General features: G+C 43.0%; 1 protein-coding gene across 2 annotated transcripts in view; it reads right to left on the reverse strand.

Annotated features, from left to right (window-relative positions):
* LOC143775604 (dual oxidase 1-like) overlaps positions 1 to 14,502 on the reverse strand; it is a 325,016-nt gene that overhangs the window by 214,161 nt on the left and 96,353 nt on the right. For both annotated transcript variants that reach the window (XM_077263942.1, XM_077263940.1), the window contains 2 exons: positions 5,589 to 5,679; positions 2,926 to 3,028 (listed from right to left, as the gene is read on the reverse strand). In XM_077263942.1, coding sequence (XP_077120057.1) covers positions 2,926 to 3,028; positions 5,589 to 5,679 — 194 coding nt within the window. The remainder of the gene's footprint in view (positions 1 to 2,925; positions 3,029 to 5,588; positions 5,680 to 14,502) is intronic.

Consider the following 14,502-nt stretch of genomic DNA (forward strand, 5'->3'; position numbering starts at 1 on the left):
ATTTATCCCATTATTTTGGAGCTAAAACAGTGGCATTGTTTTGAAAATGAAAAGTTTTGAGGTGCTGTCATCAAGCCTTTTTAAAGATTAGCCCTAAGAGCAGTTTCTTGAGGTTACAAAAACCTGAGAGTAGTTTCCCATCATCAGTAGTATAGTCAAGCACTATGAAACACAGTGGGCAACCAAGAGATGTATGGCTAGTGTGGCTGTGCAGTGGATGTGGCAGAATCAGCACAATTAAGAGTTAACATGGCAGGTAAAGGGATTTTCTGCAATTTAGGGCCACCAACAGTGCTCAAGTCAGCTGCAGCATAGTCAAACATTATGAAACCAGGTGAGCAGACAGTAGGGGTTGGGTTTGAAGTGGACTTGGCCAGAGCAGCAAAGTGGAAGGTGAAGACAGAGCAGGCATGAACATTCTTGGCAGTTTAGGGTCAGAAGTACTATAGTAAAGATGACATAATTGACTGTGAGTAGAAGCCTGGCAGAATGTGGTACATCAGAATTGGCAACAGCAGAATGGTGTAGATAACAGTCAATAGACTGGCAGTGTAGTCAACAGTTAACAAACAGGCAGGCAGACAAATGGTTTGGCTTACATAATCATTGGCATCAGCCATCAGTGCATGAAAGTGTGCACTGATCCATGCTTGATTCATTTTGACAAATGTTAGGTATTTCAAACATTGTGGCAAATAACCTTTTGGTATGACAAATCCACCGAGCAAACTGAATGCCCTCTCTGACATGACACAGGAAGCTTGATAAGACAGTACTCAGATGGCAAGCTGAGCCAGTTCTTGCTACTGCTCCAATTGCTGACACAGAAATCCATTTGTTTGGGGCTCAGGGTATCTGCCTGAGAAAGTACACCCTCTAGACATGACTGAACCTGGCTGTTGAGACATTGCATGTCTGTTTGCTGAAGCGTTCCAGGTTGCTATTATGGCAGAAAAAACATTTGGTCCATCATGTAAAATATAATGTACCTTGGCTACTTGTTGTAGCCCTTATGCGAGCACAGATGAGTAACACTGTTTCTGAATGGATTGCAGAGGGGTCTCTCCAGTTTGACTGCTGCTTGGTGTAGTCTGTCACTGCTTTATGCTGTTGGAGCAAATGCTGCAACATCTACAGCATTAAATTGCAGCAGGCTGCATTTTTTTTTGCAAAGCCAGAAGGGCGTGCATTTAAATTAGGCCTACTGAAATGGGCTGACATTTTTTCTGGTCACAACCACCACCTTTCTCAAGCACGTATATCTGCAAAATAGATCTTGCACTATCAACTTATTATTATTATTATTATTATTATTATCAACTTCAGGACATGAGTCATGCATGGATTTTTTTTTTGCTTGACCCTTTTTAGGCAGTCAATTTACCAGGCATTGTCACAAACCATAAGTCCAAGATGCAATTCACCGGGAGGCAGCTAGCGGGCAAGTTGCTTTTTAATATACAGCAGCAACTATTCTACTTTGAGGCTTTTCTCTCCCAGGCTTTCAAGCTGTAAAACAGCTTTGCAGTGCTTTGCATTTTTGCCTTGCATGAGCAAAAAGAAAGGTGGCACTCTGAGGCTTGAGAGGTCCGCAGGTCGTGGTTTATGATTAAAATGCTAGGTAGCTTAACAGGTGCCTCTGAGCTGTTGGCAAAATTGGGGCAATACAACCTGAGAAGATATATAGATACATGCAGATATATTGCCCATCATATCTGTGGGGTTTGGAGGACCATCCCCTGTCTTGTTCATTCAATGGAGATTATTACTATTTGTGTTACCTAGATTAATAAAATCTGCCATGACTAATTTAATTAATCTAAGTGCGTAGACTTTTTATTTCTCAAAAAACTAATTCATGGACATCTGTAGTTATTTCTTTGCCTGGGTAGATTGGTTGGGTTGATAGCAACATATGGTGAGAATTTAATTTCAATAACATCTTTAGAAATTTACTTCAAAATGTAGAAAATTGTTGAGGTGTTCAATACTTATTTCACCCGCTGTATATTAATCTGCTAAGCCCCCCATGCTCTATGACATGAAGCCTGCAGTTTGGACTGCATTTTCATGTTGACAGATTCCCTTTAAGCTATTTGGTTAATGTTATTTTATATACCCCCGGACATACACAGCTTTAAACCACTATCTGTAATCCATTTTATCTTGTCCCTTAGCTGACCAAATTTGGAGTAAGAATGCACTAACACATAATGCTCATGCTGGGGCTTTTAACCGTTTTCCTGTACAATCCTGTTAATCTTGCCGGGATTCAGATCGGCTGATAATGATTAGCTATGCAATTATCCTTGCAGGTGTAACAACTATTTCCTGTAAGATTAGGTAATTGTGCAAGGAAACAGTTAAGGCCCCATCTCACATAGCGAGATCGCTAGCGAGATCGCTGCTGAGTCACAAGTTTTGTGACACAACAGCGACCTCAGTAGCGATCTCGCTATGTGTGACACCTACCAGCGATGAGGCCCCTGCTGCGAGATCGCTGGTCGTGTCAGAATGGCCTGGACCTTTTTTTGGTCGTTGAGGTCCCGCTGACATCGCTGAATCGGTGTGTGTGACACCGATCCAGCGATGTCTTCACTGGTAACCAGGGTAAACATCGGGTTACTAAGCGCAGGGCCGCGCTTAGTAACCCGATGTTTACCCTGGTTACCCGGGTGCTGCAGGGGGACTTCGGCATCGTTGAAGACAGTTTCAACGATGCCGAAGTCGTTCCCCTGATCGTTGGTCGCTGGAGAGAGCTGTCTGTGTGACAGCTCCCCAGCGACCACACAGCGACCACACAGCAACGCTGCAGCGATCAGCATCGTTGTCTGTATCGCTGCAGCGTCGCTGTGTGAGACGGGGCCTTTAAACATTGAAGCATAACCACTGAGTAGGCAGCCTTAGAATTAAAAAAACATCGACCTCGTAAATCTTCAATCACCACATTATCTTCATTTTCGGCAATCTGGGAAGCCATTCCAAGAATCAGGGCATCGACATCTTGAGCCGTCTGTATATTTGGATTCTTCAGTTGGAAAAGGAAAGAAAATGCATTGGCTATACATGGCTACATTATCTTGAACATATTTATTACAGAATGTCCTCAAATCACATAGGTTTTTTTTAATTATTATTTTGTTTTGTTAACTTATTTTTATGATTATCAATAAGAGGAGCGTTTGGCAGGGGCTTATTCAGTTCTTCCCAATGAAAACACAATTCCCCAAGATTGATCTAAGCATGCTGGCATATGGTAAAGTTGGGGGCAAAATAAAATTCATCCAAAAATTACTTAAACACGTCAACTTTGGTAGTGACATAGGTTACGTGGCCAAAGTCGCTACAGTGTTTTTCAAAGATACATCATAGTAAAAGTGAATGGGGTCGCATTGGTTGGATTTTTTGGACTTGTTTTTTTATGGTAATCTTTCATTGTGCTGCACTACAGCGGTGACCCATAGCACATAGCAAACTTTTGTCTCATGACCTGCACCCTGTGTTGTGGCCAAAGTTACCATGTATCCCTATCCATAATATATTTATAGGTAGATTACTGGCTAATCTAGTTTAAGGTATCCATGCACTTTAGGTAACTGTATTTCAGGCCTGATAATTTCAATATGAAATGTAAATGGGGGTCACCAAATTATCTCACAATTGAAACGTTAGAGGAAACAAGGACTGGGGCTTTCAAGAAAGCCCCTTTTGGGAATAGCTTTGACAAAAAAGCAAAATTCTCAAGAATTCTGCATGTAGCACACTGATTGTGAATGTGGTGCAGATTTCACTATCACATAACATCAGTCCATGCGAATGCACCCACATAAAACTGATACACTGTAGATTCTCCGCTTGGAAAAACTCATAGCAAAGTCTTGACCAACAAAATTTTCACGGGTAGGGTAAGTACACATTTTAAAATGTATTCAGTATGTCACAATATACTTAGAAAAGTGAAAAATAACATTAGTTCTGACTTGCCATTACTATAATACCTTTGTGACATCAAATGATCACAAAGCTGCATGGAGCAGGCTCAGGAAATAAGATTACACCATATCCGACAGATGGTGGCTTTAACCAATTAGATCAATCAAACACTGACAGTGGCTCGTAAATGGCAAACACTTTTCAAACAACACCCACAATGTGTTCACAGGGTGCCGATGGGTTAATATGGCAGCTAACGGTCTACTGAAGGTCTCCATGGCTGAAATTTTGGTCTTCTAATAAAGTCCGGTTGAAATTATCTACTGCAGAATTGCAATATGTAGTATAAGTGATCTAATCACTGCACATTCCATTCTCTTAAAAAGGCTAAAAAGTAAAATAAAAAATAATAATTTTAAATATACAGCTCTGGCAAAAATTAAGAGGCCATCACATCAAAACCCTGTCATGGCCAACCCAATCTCCAGACCTGAACCCCATTGAAAATCTCTGGAATGTAATCAAGAGGATGATGGATAGTCACAAGCCATCAAACAAAGACGAACTGCTTAAATGTTTGCGCCAGAAGCAGTGTGAAAGACTGGTGGAAATCATGCCAAGACGCATGAAAGCTGTGATTAAAAATCATGGTTATCTTTAAATAAAGAATTTATATTAAAAAAAAAAGAAGTCATGGTTATTCCACAAAAAATTGATTTCTGAACTCTTCCTGAGTTAAAACATTAGAATTGTTGTTTCTAAATGATTATGAACTTGTTTTATTTGCCTTATTTGAGATCTGAAAGCCCTGTTTATTTTTTTTAATCTTAACCATTACTTCTTTTCAGAAAAAAATAAAAAATGTATTGCTTTGAAATTCGGAGACTTGTCAGAAGTTTATAGAATAAAACAACAATTTACATTTTACTCAAAAATATACCTATAAAGAGAAAAATCAGACAAACTGAACATTTTGCAGTGGTCTCTTAATTTTTGCCAGAGCTGTATGTTAAAAAATACAAATGCTTAAATCACCCCCTTTCCTCAGTGTAAGAAAATAAAACTACATAATGATATTTGATATTGTTGTATCTAGAAATGTTTTATCTCTCAGATTATAAAGCTATGATATTTCAGAAATTTTATACACATACATTGTTTATTTCGTAACTTAATTGGAAAACCTGCAAAGTGCAACATGCCCCTTGTTTCAGTGTTTTTTTCAGCGTTTTTTCAGCATTTTTTCACCCATAGAAAGCAATGAGTAAGTGCAAAAATGCCCCAAAAATGAAGCAAAAAAGCAGGTATCAGATTTTGTGCCATTTTTGGCACAGAAACGTAAAGAAGTTGCATATTTTTTTGGCAGAAAAATAAAGAAGTTATGGTTTTTGGATGATTTGGAGGAAAATGGGAAATGCCCAATCATGAAGGTGTTAAACCTACAACACATCATTAATAATAATTTCTTTTTGCTTTTAGTCATTGGAAAAATCATTTGTACATCACTGGCTTAAACTTTTTGACACCCTATGATACATATGATATCTGTCAACACTCCCATAATGTGGTAATTATATTGTGTTAGGTGAAGGATAAAAATTAGGTGTTTGCCAGACTCCAGATTACTCGTACGTGAGCATTAATTAAAACTGTACCTCTCTTCTCCAATAGTTATCGCAGAAGCGGTAGACTGGCCAGGTGCCACCCAATGAGTCAGTGATATTCTGAAAGGCACATGTTTTATCTCTACGGAAAGGTGAACACAATGGAAAAAGAGGGATGAGACATGAGAGTGAAAATATTTCAGATATATGGAGTCATCCGTGGAGTTATGCAAGGATTAGACATTCACTTTCCAAGTTTTGTTTCACAGGCGTGTCCAACAAGCCGATGGCACAACGTCAAATAACGTCTGTAACTTACATGATTAATTAGTTTACCTTGAAAAAGATTTCTAAGTCAATGTGGACATAAAGCTAATTTCAGCCCCTCATCTCCAGTTAAGACATACATTTTACTGTGTGAGATGAAAAAGAAAAAAGAGCAATAAGGGCACCTAATTGACAAAAAATATATAAAGTTTATTAATAAATAAATACACAAAATAATACCATGGTAAGTTAAGGTCACATTAAGGCCTTCACGCCATGCCCTGTACTAGTACGGCGCATGTCGCGTCTCCCCCTTTGATGTGTACACACAAAAGGTTGCACTCTATCGTACCAAAGCATGTCAAATATGAAATACATGAAAAATGAATAGCAAAATGGCTCTTTGAACACTAGGAAAAATTTGTGAGATGCTTTGCACAGAATTTGGCCAAATAGTGTGAGCCCATTAACCATCGTCAAGGTGGTCTCATTAATTTGAAGGGTCCCTGACCTTCCTGTCTAAATGTGAGCACTTACCGAAGGCTAATGTGTGTATGCTTGGGTGAATGTGGACACCTCTCTCAGCAAAGCCTACATATGGGTTGGCCAGAACCAAGTGGACAGGAAGGTCAGGGACCCATCAGATTAATGAGACCACCTTGACGATGGTTGATGGGCTCACACTACTTGGCCAAATTTTGTGCAAAGCATCTCACAAATTTTTCCTAGTCTTCAAAGAGCCATTTTGTTATTCATATTTCATGTATTTCATATTTGACATGCTTTGGCACGATAGAGTGCAACCTTTTGTGTGCATATTGTATATGGAGGTAGCTGCTCCTGGTATGCACCTATTCACACTAGTTTGGATCTGACAGTTGTTTTTCTGTCATCCCCCTTTGATGTGGGCTCCGGCGGTGAGCCCACATCAAAGTCGCGACATGTCAGCTGTTTTGTACAGCTGACATGTGCGCGCAATAGTGGCACGTGGAATCGCAATCCACCTGCCACTATTAACCAGATAAATGCCACTGTCAAACGCTGACAGTGGCATTTAACTACCGATTCCAGTCGCGCGTACGGAAATGCGTGCATCGCCGACCCCATCACATGTTCGGGGGTCAGCGATGCGTCGGCATAGTAACCAGAAAGATCTCTATGATTACTCATGCTGGCTTGCTGTGAGCACCAGTCTGTAGTCGGCGCTCATAGCAAGTCTGCAATTCAGCTACATAGGAGCGATCTGATGATCGCTACTGTGTAGCATAGCCGATCAGGCTATGCCAGCTTCTAGCCTCCCATGGAGGCTATTGAAGCATGGCAAAAGTAAAAAAAAAAAGTTTTAAAAAATATAATTTTTTTTTAAAAGAATATAAAAGTTAAAATCAGCCCCCTTTCGCCCCATCCAAAATAAAACAATAAGAAAAATCAAACATACACATATTTGGTATTGCCGCATTCAGAATCACACGATCTATCAATAAGAAAAAGCATTAACCTGATTACTAAACAGCGTAGCGAGAAACAAATTCAAAACGCCAGAATTACGTTTTTTTGGTCGCTGCAACATTGCACTAAAATGCAATAACGAGCGATCAAAAGAATGTATCTGCACAAAAGTGGTATTATTAAAAACTTCAGCTCGCCACGCAAAAAATAAGCCCTCACCTGACCCAAGATCCCTGAAAATGGAGACGCTACGGGTATCGGAACATGGCACAATTTTTTTTTAGCAAAGTTTAGAATTTTTTTTCACCACTTAGATAAAAAATAACCTTGACATGGTGTCTATGAACTTGTAATGACCTGGAGAATCACAGTGGCAGGTCAGTTTTAGCATTTAGAGAATTTAGTAAAAAAAAAACAAAAAAAAAACTAATGTGGGATTGCACTTTTTTGTAATTTAACCACACTTGGAATTTTTTTCCCGTTTTCTAGTACAAAACATGGTAAAACCAATGGTGCCGTTCAAAAGTACAACTCGTCCCGCAAAAAATAAGCCCTCACATGGCAATATTGACTGAAAAATAAAAAAGTTATGGCTCTGGGAAGGAGTGGAGTGAAAAACGAAAATGCAAAAATGAAAAAGGGCTGCGTCTTGAAGGGGTTAAAAGATAACACCTAGGGATCCAGATGGAAAGAAGATAATCCCTTATGTGAAGAGGCAGAACCACCCAGCATGACACTCCTTATACATCCTATAATAACGTAGATCGAATATAATTAGCCATAATTAGAAAGTAGTTATTAATGGACCTTATAGGTGTAATATTTTGTGCACGGGGTGGGCCATGTATATAAATACACCTAAATAAAATGGGAATGGTTGGTGATATCAACTTCCTGTTTTTGGCACATTAGTATATGGGAGGGGGAAAACTTTTCAAGATGGGTGGTGACCATGGTGGCCATTTTGAAGTCGGCTATTTTGGATCCAACTTTATTTTTTCTAATGGGAAGAGGGTCATGTGAAATTCTCAATAAGTTTGATGTGTCACAAGAAAAATAATGGTGTGCTTGGTTTTAACGTAACTTTATTCTTTCATGAGTTATTTACAAGTTTCTCTTTGTTTACAGCCATTGACATGTCGCAGAGGTTAACATGTGAGGCGCGGATAGAAATTGTGTTGATTTCTGGTGAATGCAGTACCCGGGTCATTGCAGCAGATGTCAATGCAAGACACCCTACGCAAGAAAACTGTCACCATTCCCATTTGATTTAGGCGTATCCATATAAATGGTGCAACAAAAAAGTTTGCCTCATCACTGAACATAATGTTCTGTATAAACTGAGGGTCCTGTTCAAATTTTTGTTTTGCCCATTTTGCATATTCAGCGCCCCAATCTGGGCCATCATAATTGAAATGCTGCAGAAGCTGGATTTTGTAAGGGTGCCATTTGTGAGTAGCTAATATCCACCGGAGGGATGTTCGACTGATCGGCACGCTGAATTTGCAGAAATATCGCAGTCTGGACCCCACAGAGTTATGCATCCAGCAGTAGCATAGCTACCGGGGGCAGAGGGGGCCATTGCCCTGGGCCCGGTGCTCGGAGAGGGCCCACCCGGAGCTACGCTATGGTAACTGTATTGGCATGCACAGCATGTCGATACAGTTACATTCTGTGAAAGAGCAGGGAGAATCGATCTCCCTACTCTGCTGCCCAGCCCCTATGGGCCCCTGAGCAGGTGGAGGGGCGGTGCCAGCAGTGGGCCCCCCACCTGTCATCACAGGGTCAGCTGTATCGGCATCTAGTCAATGCAGCTGACTGCATTGATGAGGGAAGGAGCACTATTCTCCTTCTCCCATCATCCCCCTGTCAGCATCTGACATCACCAATGCCGACACTGACAGGGGGCGCGATGATGTCACTGCCCGGTGCCCACGGTCCGGAGGTGAGCAGTAGCAAGGAGAAGCACAGGAGCCAGGAAGAAGAGAGTTGAGTATTTATTGTTTTGCTTTATGGGGGCTGCCTTATATTACAGGGTTTGCCTGTGGGGGTGCTGCCTTACACTACAGGGTCTGCCTGTGTGGGGTGCTGCCTTACACTACAGGGTCTGCCTGTGGGTGTGCTGCCTTATACTACAGGGTCTGCCTGTGGGGGGTGCTGCCTTATACTACAGAGTCTGCCTGTGGGGGGTGCCGTGTTATACTACAGAGTCTGCCTGTGGGGGGTGCTGCCTTATACTACAGGGTCTGCCTGTGGGGGGGTGCTGCCTTATACTACAGGGTCTGCCTGTGTGGGGCGCTGCCTCATTCTACAGGGTCTGCCTGTGGGGGGTGCTGCCTTATACTACAGGGTCTGCATGTGGTGGGTGCTGCCTTATACTACAGAGTCTGCCTGTGGGGTGGTGCTGCATTATGCTACAGAGTCTGCCTGTTGGGGGTGCTGCCTTATACTACAGGGTCTGCCTATGGGGGGTGCTGCCTTATACTACAGAGTCTGCCTATGGGTGCTGCCTAATACTACAGAGTCTGCCTGTGGGGGGTTCTGCCTTATACTACAGAGTCTGCCTGTGGGGGGTGCAGCCTTATACTACAGAGTCTGCCTGTGGGGTTGCTGCTTTATACTGGAAAGTCTGCCTGTGGGGGTGCTGCCTTATACTACAGAGTCTGCCTCTAGGATGCTGCCTTACACTACAGGGTCTGCCTATGGGTGCTGCCTTATATTACAGAGCCTGCCTATGGGGTGCTGCCTTATTGCGTCTACCTATGGGGCTGCCTTATGCTATAGAGTCTGCCTATGGGCTGCTGGCTTATGCTACTGAGTCTGCCTATGGAGTGCTGTCTTATACTACAGGGTCTGCCTATGGGGTACTGCCTTATGCTACAGAGTCTGCCTGTGGGGTGCTGCCTTATACTATAGTGTCTGCCTGTGGGGGGCTGCCTTATACTACAGAGTCTGCCTATGAGGGCTGCCTTATGCTATAGAGTAGACGCGCAGAATGGATGCAGCACATGACAGAATGGGGGTGTAAAATGGGAGCAGCACATTACAGAATGGGGTGCAGTATGGGAGCACATGACAGCGTGAGGGCACAAGAAGAGAATAGCACATGACAAGAAGGAGTGTTATGATCTGGTGGCCAAGGAGCAGCATAAGACGTACCCTGGAGAAGGTGGTATCTGTACTGACCGCAGACCCTGAACTTAACACCGCAACTAGAAGTAGCCGTGGGATGTACCTACCAATCCTAGACACCTCGACACAGCCAGAGGACTAATTAACCCTATAGATAGAAAAGGGAAAACTATCTTGCCTCAGAGAAAATCCCCAAAGAATAGACAGCCCCCCACAAATATTGACTCTGAGAGGAGAGGAAAAACCATACACAGACTGAAAACAGGATTTAGCAAAGGAGGCCAATCTAGCTAGATAGGAAGGATAGGACAGAGTACTATGCGGTCAGTATTAAAATACTAGAAAATATCCACCACAGAAAATACAAAAACTCCACATCTAACTAAAGACATGGAGGGTATATCTGTCTCTCCAGAGATTCCAACTTGGCTGCATAAATCCTTACACAGATTAAGCTGGACAAGAAAAACATGAAATGCACTGAACAATAAGGCCCACAACATGTGGCTGCAAAAATTAGCAGAACTTATCTTTGTTGAAATGAACAGCAAGCAGGAGAGACCAGGAAGGGATGTGAATCCTCCAGAAACAATGGACAACTGGCACTGACTAAAGGGTAAAACCAGACTAAATAGCCCAGTCCGAAGTGGAAACACCTGATGACTGCTGTGAAGGACAGACAGCAGCGCTACCACTTATAACCACCGGAGGGAGCCCAAGAGCAGAATTCACAACAGTACCCCCCCTTGAGGAGGAGTCACCGAACCCTCACCAGAGCCCCCAGGCCGATCAGGATGAGCCAAATGGAAGGCACGAACCAAATTGTCAGCATGAACATCGGAGGCAACAACCCAAGAATTATCCTCCTGGCCATAACCCTTCCACTTGACAAGATACTGAAGCCTCCGCATTGAAAAATGAGAATCCAAGATCTTCTCAACAACATACTCCAACTCCCCATCAATCAACACCGGGGCAGGAGGATCAACAGAGGGAACAACGGGCACCACATATTTCCGCAACAAAGATCTATGAAAAACATTATGGACGGAAAAAGAGGCTGGAAGGGCCAAACGAAAAGACACTGGATTGATAATCTCAGAAATCCTATAAGGACCAATAAACCGAGGCTTGAACTTAGGGGAAGAAACCTTCATAGGAACATGACGGGAAGACAACCAGACCAAATCCCCAACCCGAAGCCGGGAACCCACATGCCGACGACGGTTAGCAAAACGCTGAGCCTCCTCCTGAGACAACACCAAATTGTCCACAACATGAGCCCAAATTTGCTGCAACCTGTCAGCCACAGAGTCCACCCCAGGACAATCAGAAGGCTCAACCTGCCCTGAAGAAAAATGAGGATGAAACCCAAAATTACAAAAGAAGGGTGAAACCTAGGTAGCAGAACTAGCCCGATTATTAAGGGAAAACTCGGCCAGTGGCAAGAAAGCCACCCAATCATGCTGATCGGCAGACACAAAGCATCTCAAATAAGTTTCCAAAGTCTGGCTAGTTCGCTCGGTCTGGCCATTTGTCTGAGGATGAAATGCGGAAGAAAAAGACAAAAAAAAAAATGCCCAGCCTAGCACAAAAGGCCCGCCAAAACCTGGAAACAAACTGGGAACCTCTATCGGACACAATATTCTCCGGAATGCCATGCAAACGAACCACATGGTGAAAAAACAACGGAACCAAATCAGAAGAGGACGGCAATTTAGACAAAGGTACCAAATAAACCATCTTAGAAAACCGGTCACAAATCACCCAGATAATCGACATCCTCTGGGAAACAGGAAGATCTGAAATAAAATCCATAGAAATATGCGTCCAAGGGACCGGCAAAGGAAAGAGCAACCCACTAGCGCGGGAACAGCAAGGCTTGGCGCGCGCACAAGTCCCACAGGACTGCACAAAAGAACGCACATCCCGTGACAAAGAAGGCCACCAAAAGGACCTACTAACCAAATCTCTGGTACCAAAAATCCCAGGATGGCCAGCCAACACAGAACAATGAACCCTAGAAATCACTTTACTAGTCCATCTGTCAGCAACAAACAGTTTCCCCGCTGGACAGCGGTCAGGTTTATCAGCCTGAAATTCCTGAAGCACCCGTCGTAAATCAGGGGAGATGGCAGAAAGAATCACCCCCTCCTTCAGAATGCCGACCGGCTCAAGGACCCCATGGGAATCTGGCAAAAAAACTCCTAGAGAGGGCATCAGCCTTAACATTCTTAGAACCCGGAAGATACGAGACAACAAAATCAAAGCAGGAGAAAAACAGGGACCATCGGGCCTGTCTAGGATTCAGCCGTTTGGCAGACTTGAGGTAAATCAGATTCTTATGATCGGTCAAGACCACAATACGGTGCTTGGCCCCCTCAAGCCAATGTCGCCACTCCTCAAATGCCCACTTCATAGCCAACAACTCACGATTGCCGACATCATAATTGCGTTCTGCAGGCGAAAACTTTCGAGAAAAGAAGGCACATGGTTTCATCAAGGAACCATCAGAATTCCTCTGAGACAAAACGGCCCCTGCCCCAATCTCAGAAGCGTCAACCTCAACCTGAAAAGGAAGAGAGACATCCGGCTGACGCAACACAGGGGCAGAAGTAAATCAGCGTTTAAGCTCCTGAAAGGCAGAAACAGCCGCAGAGGACCAATTCGTCACATCAGCGCCTTTCTTCGTCAAATCGGTCAGGGGATTAACCACACTGGAGAAGTTGGCAATGAAACGGCGATAAAAATTAGCAAAGCCCAAAAATTTCTGAAGGCTCTTCATGGATGTGGGCTGGATCCAATCATGAATGGCCTGAACCTTAACCGGATCCATTTCTATAGATGAGGGAGAAAAAATGAAGCCCAAAAAAGAAACCTTCTGTACTCCAAAGAGGCACTTAGACCCCTTCACAAACAAGGCATTATCATGAAGGATCTGAAATACCATCCTGAATTGTTTCACATGAGACTCCCAATCATCTGAAAAAATCAAAATATCATCCAAATATACAATCATGAATTTATCAAGATAATTCCGAAATATATCATGCATGAAGGACTGAAACACAGATGGAACATTAGAGAGTCCGAATGGCATCACAATATATTCAAAATGGCCCTCGGGCGTATTAAACGCGGTTTTCCATTCGTCACCCTGCTTAATACGAACAAGATTATATGCCCCTCGAAGGTCAATCTTAGTAAACCAACTAGCCCCCTTAATCTTGGCAAACAAATCAGAAAGCAAAGGCAAAAGGTATTGGAATTTGACCGTGATCTTATTCAAGAGGCGATAATCAATACAGGGTCTCAAGGAGCCATCCTTCTTGGCAACAAAAAAAAAAAACCTGCTCCCAATGGAGAAGAAGATGGCCGAATATGCCCCTTCTCCAAAGACTCCTTAATATAACTCCGCATGGCGGCATGTTCTGGCACAGACAGGTTAAAAAGTCGGCCCTTAGGGAACTTACAGCCTGGAATCAAGTCAATAGCACAATCACACTCCCTATGCGGTGGAAGGGAACTGGATTTGGGCTCATCGAAAACATCCTGGAAATCTGACAAAAACTCAGGAATTTCAGAAGAGGGGGAGGAGGAAATTGACATCAAAGAAACTTCATCATGAACCCCCTGACAACCCCAACTAGTCACAGACATAGATTTCCAATCCAACACCGGATTATGCACCTGTAACCATGGAAACCCCAGCACAATAGCATCATGCAAATTATGCAACACCAGAAAACGACAATCTTCCTGATGGGCTGGCGCCATGCACATGGTTAGCTGTGTCCAAAACTGAGGTTTATTTTTAGCCAATGGTGTAGTATCAATGCCCCTCAAAGGGATAGGACTCTGCATAGGCTGTAAGGGAAAACCACAACGTCTGGCAAATTCTAAGTCCATTAAATTTAAAGCGGCGCCTGAATCCACAAATGCCATGACAGAAAATGACGATAATGAGAAGATCAGGGTCACAGATAACAGAAATTTAGGTTGTACAGTACTGATGGTAACGGAATTAGCGATTCTCTTGGTACGCTTAGGGCAATCAGAAATAACATGAGCAGAATCGCCGCAGTAAAAACACAACCTATTCTGACGTCTGAATCCT

The sequence above is a fragment of the Ranitomeya variabilis genome, chromosome 5, assembly GCF_051348905.1.
Source record: "Ranitomeya variabilis isolate aRanVar5 chromosome 5, aRanVar5.hap1, whole genome shotgun sequence".
In the NCBI taxonomy this organism is placed as follows: domain Eukaryota; kingdom Metazoa; phylum Chordata; class Amphibia; order Anura; family Dendrobatidae; genus Ranitomeya; species Ranitomeya variabilis.